This window comes from Bufo bufo, chromosome 5 (genome assembly GCF_905171765.1).
Source record: "Bufo bufo chromosome 5, aBufBuf1.1, whole genome shotgun sequence".
Lineage (NCBI taxonomy): Eukaryota > Metazoa > Chordata > Amphibia > Anura > Bufonidae > Bufo > Bufo bufo.
The window spans coordinates 554,385,547-554,391,546 of NC_053393.1; the positions used below are offsets into that span (position 1 = coordinate 554,385,547).

At 44.8% G+C, this 6,000-nt stretch overlaps 1 protein-coding gene across 1 annotated transcript in view; it reads left to right on the forward strand.

The window, feature by feature from the left end:
• The window catches only part of LOC121002645, a 47,259-nt gene extending 41,767 nt beyond the window's left edge, over positions 1 to 5,492 (forward strand). The window contains exons 7-11 of the mRNA XM_040434081.1: positions 2,771 to 2,875; positions 2,959 to 3,082; positions 3,162 to 3,226; positions 3,540 to 3,690; positions 5,305 to 5,492. Coding sequence (XP_040290015.1) covers positions 2,771 to 2,875; positions 2,959 to 3,082; positions 3,162 to 3,226; positions 3,540 to 3,690; positions 5,305 to 5,492 — 633 coding nt within the window. The remainder of the gene's footprint in view (positions 1 to 2,770; positions 2,876 to 2,958; positions 3,083 to 3,161; positions 3,227 to 3,539; positions 3,691 to 5,304) is intronic.
• The last annotated feature ends 508 nt before the right edge of the window (positions 5,493 to 6,000 follow it).

Sequence of the window (6,000 nt, forward strand, 5' to 3'; positions counted from 1 at the left end):
CTCACTCTCATTTCATCAGTCCATAAAACCTTAGAAAAATCAGTCTTGAGATATTTCTTGGCCCAGTCTTGACGTTTCAGCTTGTGTGTCTTGTTCAGTGGTGGTCGTCTTTCAGCCTTTCTTACCTTGGCCATGTCTCTGAGTATTGCACACCTTGTGCTTTTGGGCACTCCAGTGATGTTGCAGCTCTGAAATATGGCCAAACTGGTGGCAAGTGGCATCTTGGCAGCTGCACGCTTGACTTTTCTCAGTTCATGGGCAGTTATTTTGCGCCTTGGTTTTTCCACACGCTTCTTGCGACCCTGTTGACTATTTTGAATGAAACGCTTGATTGTTCGATGATCACGCTTCAGAAGCTTTGCAATTTTAAGAGTGCTGCATCCCTCTGCAATATATCTCACTATTTTTGACTTTTCTGATCCTGTCAAGTCCTTCTTTTGACCCATTTTGCCAAAGGAAAGGAAGTTGCCTAATAATTATGCACACCTGATATAGGGTGTTGATGTCATTAGACCACACCCCTTCTCATTACAGAGATGCACATCACCTAATATGCTTAATCGGTAGTAGGCTTTCGAGCCTATACAGCTTGGAGTAAGACAACATGCATAAAGAGGATGATGTGGTCAAAATACTCATTTGCCTAATAATTCTGCACTCCCTGTACAATAAGGGCCTAGTAGCAACACTGAAACACTCCGACACTCGATCACAACTAATAACCCAAACACAATACACATAGAGTATGATATAAAATGTAAGATCCCCTGTTTATCACCTGTAATATTTATACATTTTATGTGATCATGTTTCAATAAATACATTTTGATACATTTTATATCATACTTTGTGTATTTTGATTGGGCTGTTAGTTTTGATCGAGTGTAGGAGTATTGACAGAGCAAAGGACAGGTAAGTAGTAATGAAACCAAATCTCTTCCACGTGTGTATCTCTCAGGAGGCCTGGACAACCCTTTTAATTTTAATTGAATACCATATAGCCTTTTAGTTGTCATACATGTCTATAGCGTAATATTCTGATAAACCTCATCACCAGCATTCAGTGGCGTGCCTAGAGTGTTTGGCACCCGGGGCGGGTCCTTTCTCTGGCCCCCCCCCCCCCAACACTTTTGTACCGCCTAACAGAAGTATTGCCCTCATTGTACAACCTTCACAGTAGTTTTGTACAGATGTGTGCCCCCTCACAGTAGTTATGCCAACATTGTGCCCCCTTCACAGTAATAATCCCCATTGTGCCCCCTTCACAGTAATAATCCCCATTGTGCCCCCTTCATAGTAACAATCCACATTGTGCCCCCTTTATAGTAACAATCCCCATTGTGCCCCCTTCACAGTAACAATCCCCATTGTGCCCCTTTCACAGTAACAATCCCCATTGTGCCCCTTTCACAGTAACAATCCCCATTGTGCCCCTTTCACAGTAATAATCACCATTGTGCCCCCTTCACAGTAATAATCCCCATTGTGCCCCCTTCATAGTAACAATCCCCATTGTGCCCCCTTCACAGTAACAATCCCCATTGTGCCCCCTTCACAGTAATAATCCCCATTGTGCCCCCTTCACAGTAGAAAATCCCCATTGTGCCCCCTTCACAGTAATAATCCCCATTGTGCCCCTTCACAGTAATAATCCCCATTGTGCCCCCTTCACAGTAATAATCACCATTGTGCCCTCTTCACAGTAATAATCCCCATTGTGCCCCCTTCACAGTAATAATCCCCATTGTGCCCCCTTCACAGTAATAATCCCCATTGTGCCCCCTTCCCAGTAATAATCCCCATTGTGCCCCCTTCACAGTAATAATCCCCACAGTTCCCCCTTCACAGTAATAATGCCCTCTGTGACCCCTCCATAGTAGAAATGCTGATTGTGTCCCCTTCACATTAGTAATGCCCCCTGTGTATCCTCCATAGTAGTAATGCCCTCTGTGCCCCCAGCTGTTTGAAGAGGAGGCAGCGCTATGAGGGGACAACCCCTTTAAAGACGTACTTGGAAAACATTACATACAGCGCTGCAGAACATACATATGTGGCGCTGTATGACCCTGTACCTCTTACATCCAGTGACTTCTCTTCTCCGATGGAGATTTTCTCTTTCCTCTTCTTCTCCTCTCAGACCAGACCGCCATGGTGACTTCTTTCAGCCGCGCCGCGTCTGTGCAGAGTTTAACAAACGGACATTTTTACTGGTAATTACAGGGGATGTGACTGGAGAGGTGAGAGGTTCCGATGATGTCACATTACATCATTATCTATGGTAATTACAGGTGATGTGACTGGAGAGGTGAGAGGTTCTGATGATGTCACATTACCTCATTATCTATGGTAATTACAGGGGATGTGACTGGAGAGGTGAGAGGTTCTGATGATGTCACATTACACCATTATCTATGGTAATTACAGGTGATGTGACTGGAGAGGTGAGAGGTTCTGATGATGTCACATTACACCATTATCTATGGTAATTACAGGGGATGTGACTGAAGAGGTGAGAGGTTCTGATGATGTCACATTACACCATTATCTATGGTAATTACTGGTGATGTGACTGGAGAGGTGAGAGGTTCTGATGATGTCACATTACATCATCATCTATGGTAATTACAGGTGATGTGACTGGAGAGGTGAGAGGTTCTGATGATGTCACATTACACCATTATCTATGGTAATTACAGGTGGACATGGCTGTAGAAGTGATGGACTCTGGAATGTACATGGTGACATTTATTATTATGTCTTCAATGAACAGGATTACTCCACGGTGAAGAAGACGTCTAGTAATCTGATACATGAGAAGAACAATGAGAAGATCCTAGAAGTCGTCCACAAGATGATGGAGCTGCTGACTGGAGAGGTGAGACCGCCGGGAATGCTGGGACATTATACAGTCACAGCACTGGAGGGGTCTGGGTGATGACGGTGTCATTGTGTTGTCAGGTTCCTATAAGGTGTCAGGATGTCGCTGTCTATTTCTCCATGGAAGAGTGGGAGTATTTAGAAGGACACAAGGGTCTGTACAAGGAGGTCAAGATGGAGGAGGACCAGCCCCTCACATCTCCAGGTAACAGACAGGACTAAATACAAATGTCCTGGAATTCTCTGTCTGTAAAGTCTGAGTCCAGTCTCTGTGTCTCCTGCAGAGAGATCCAGTCAGAGGACAACACCAGAGAGATGTCCGCGTCCTCTCCTTCCACAGGATGGTCAGGTAACAGAGATTTTCCCTATCGCTGGTCACTGCTGCGTCCAGTGATTGGCTGCAGTGGTCACATGCCCCCATCAATGCGATGTTGATTCCCAGAGTCCTAGTACCTGCGGAGGCGGTCGTGGAGTGATGAAGCCGGCAACCAGTGATGGGGATCAGGTAAGTATGAACCCACCACAAGTCCGGTCACTCTGAAGGGATCTGTTAAAAAAGGTTAAAGTTGGATGATGTCCCCTTTAACGATCTTTTGTGGTCATGGAAAATATTTCTCGCAACTTGTCCGACTGTCCTGTAACTTACAATATTTGCTTCACAGATTTTATATCAGGATGAAGATCTGCGCAATATTAATGCTACAGAGACAGATGTGAGGGGCGATGAGGAATACAAGGAGGAGATTCCTACAGAGACAGATGTGAGGGGTGATGACCAGTGTAAGGAGGACATTCCTACAGATAAGAGCCCAGGTGAGTAGTGACCACTAAATGAAGCAGAGACGAGTCTGTTACTGTAGGACCAAACTGTGTAACAGCCGGACCGTCTCATGAAGAATAATTTAAAGCACATATCAGATATAGAACTCATCAGTAGATGACTGGACCAAGATGGGGATGGTGAAGGTGAGCTACAGAAGAGAGGTCGTCTGAGCAAGAGATCAGCTACTGTATAATACATAGCAACTGCCCCAAACATACTAGTAGACAGGAATGAAGAGGAGCAGTAGGAATGTTCCCGCTGATCCTAGCCCATTACACCAAGGTGTAACGACTCCCTCAGGTCTGCGCTGTGACTCTCCAGGACTTACATTGTAATATCAGGGTGACAGGTCTCTTCCATGAATCTCCTGGACATGTCCTGGTGTCCCTCTGTGCAGCATTTCACAGGCCTCATGTCACACTTTGGACTGCACTGGATTCTGGTGTCGAAACTATGAATGTGCAAGGTGTCACCATATGTGTCGTCCATACAGGCCGCGGGGTACCTTCCGTAATCTTCTAAACATGATGAGGATTGGGCTGCCATACCACTTCATAGGATTTCGTCTCCCACCTCCACTGCAGGTTCCTGGTCCTCCTGAACCTCAGTGCAATGACTCTTCTAATTCTAGGGGCAATTATTTGAATGTTCAGTTGGCTGTAAGAGTATGGGGCTTTAGTCATAGATCTCACCCATGGAAGAGGAATGTTATTTCTTCTAACATTGTATTGACTGGGACCACTGGCTGTTTCAACTGGGTCGCAGAACAGCAGTATTCCCACTGCTATGTATCAGTACCGTACCTTGTATTTGATCTTTGTCCTCCTGGCCATTTACTGCTGCTCTACACCAGCCCACCCCCAAATTCTTTTCTTATAATTCCTGATCCTCACATGCAGTTTTGGAACTCTTGTTAAAGAACGGTAGGGGTCGTTTCACCCAGTTTGATTAATTCTAACAAGCAGTAAGCCTGGTTTAACAGGTTGATCCTGCTGACCAGATGTCTATTAGAGGGAACCTATCACTACTGTGCAGGCAGGCAGTAATTGTAGATTACCGATAGTCCAAATCCCCACTGCACATGCCAGCGCTAGGAGGGAGATGAGTCCGATGAGGCTCACTACCCCCACCGTCCACCTCCTCCCGACATTCACTGACAGGATTCTTTCCAGTTTGGTGCATAGGAAAACCAGTCAGTCTGGGTCCGGAGGCAGGGGATGTAGATGTAGTCACTTATCAGACTTGTCTCCCTTGCAGCCCTGGTGCACCCTGTGGGGTTCGGCTTGTCAGTACTGACTGCCCAGCACAGATGTGACAGGACCGCTGACATCACCGGGCCTGTGACTACACTATGCTGCCCCTGTGAGGGCCACGACTTACAGGTGACAGGTTCCCTTTAAGGCAGATTATTTTATACAAAGGATTTTAATAGAGAATAGTGATCGGCCTTACGCTGACTCCATAGCCATGGCTTCCTCATACATCACCGCACGGTTCCTCTCCACTGCCCTGCACTAAACTGCATTTTTATGTTAAAAAATATTAATATTATTTAAAAAATGTAGATTATTTAAAATCATTTTACAAAGTTTTGTTCTTGACAGGTGACTGTACTGGGAGCTCGGAGAGACAATTGATATCTTCAGATTTTAATGCAGATGATCCGGGTGTCACATCAGATACGTATGAAGATTGTGCCATTATCCCAGATGTACCATCCACCCTTCACAGCAAAACTCTGTCATCTGACCCTTTAAAACAAATCGATCTTCTGATTCATCACAGACTGTGAACCAGAATGCAAGCCACAAAAGGGTAGGTGAGGGAGCCCAAAGAGCTCAGAAAGGGAAGAAGTCATATCCATGTTCAGAATGTGGGAAATGTTTTACTCAGAAATCACATTTTATGAGCCATCAGAGAATTCACACAGGGGAAAAGCCAAATTCATGTTCAGAACGTGGGAGAACGTTTTGATTTAAAATCAGTTCTTCCACATGAAAAACATCATGCAAAGAAGATGCCGTATCTATGTTCAGACTGTCGGAAAGTTTTACTTACAAATCAGATTTTTGAGAGGCATCAGAGAGTTCATACGGGAGAGAAGCCGTATTCATGTTCAGATTGTAGAAATGTTTATATCAGAAATCAAGTCTTGCTATACATCAAAGAATTCACACAGGTGAGAAGCAATATTTTTGTTCAGAATGTGAAGAATGTTTTGCTAGAAAATCAACTCTTCTTTTCATCAAAGACTTCACACAGGGGAGAAGCCTTATTTATGTTCGGAATGTGGGAAATGG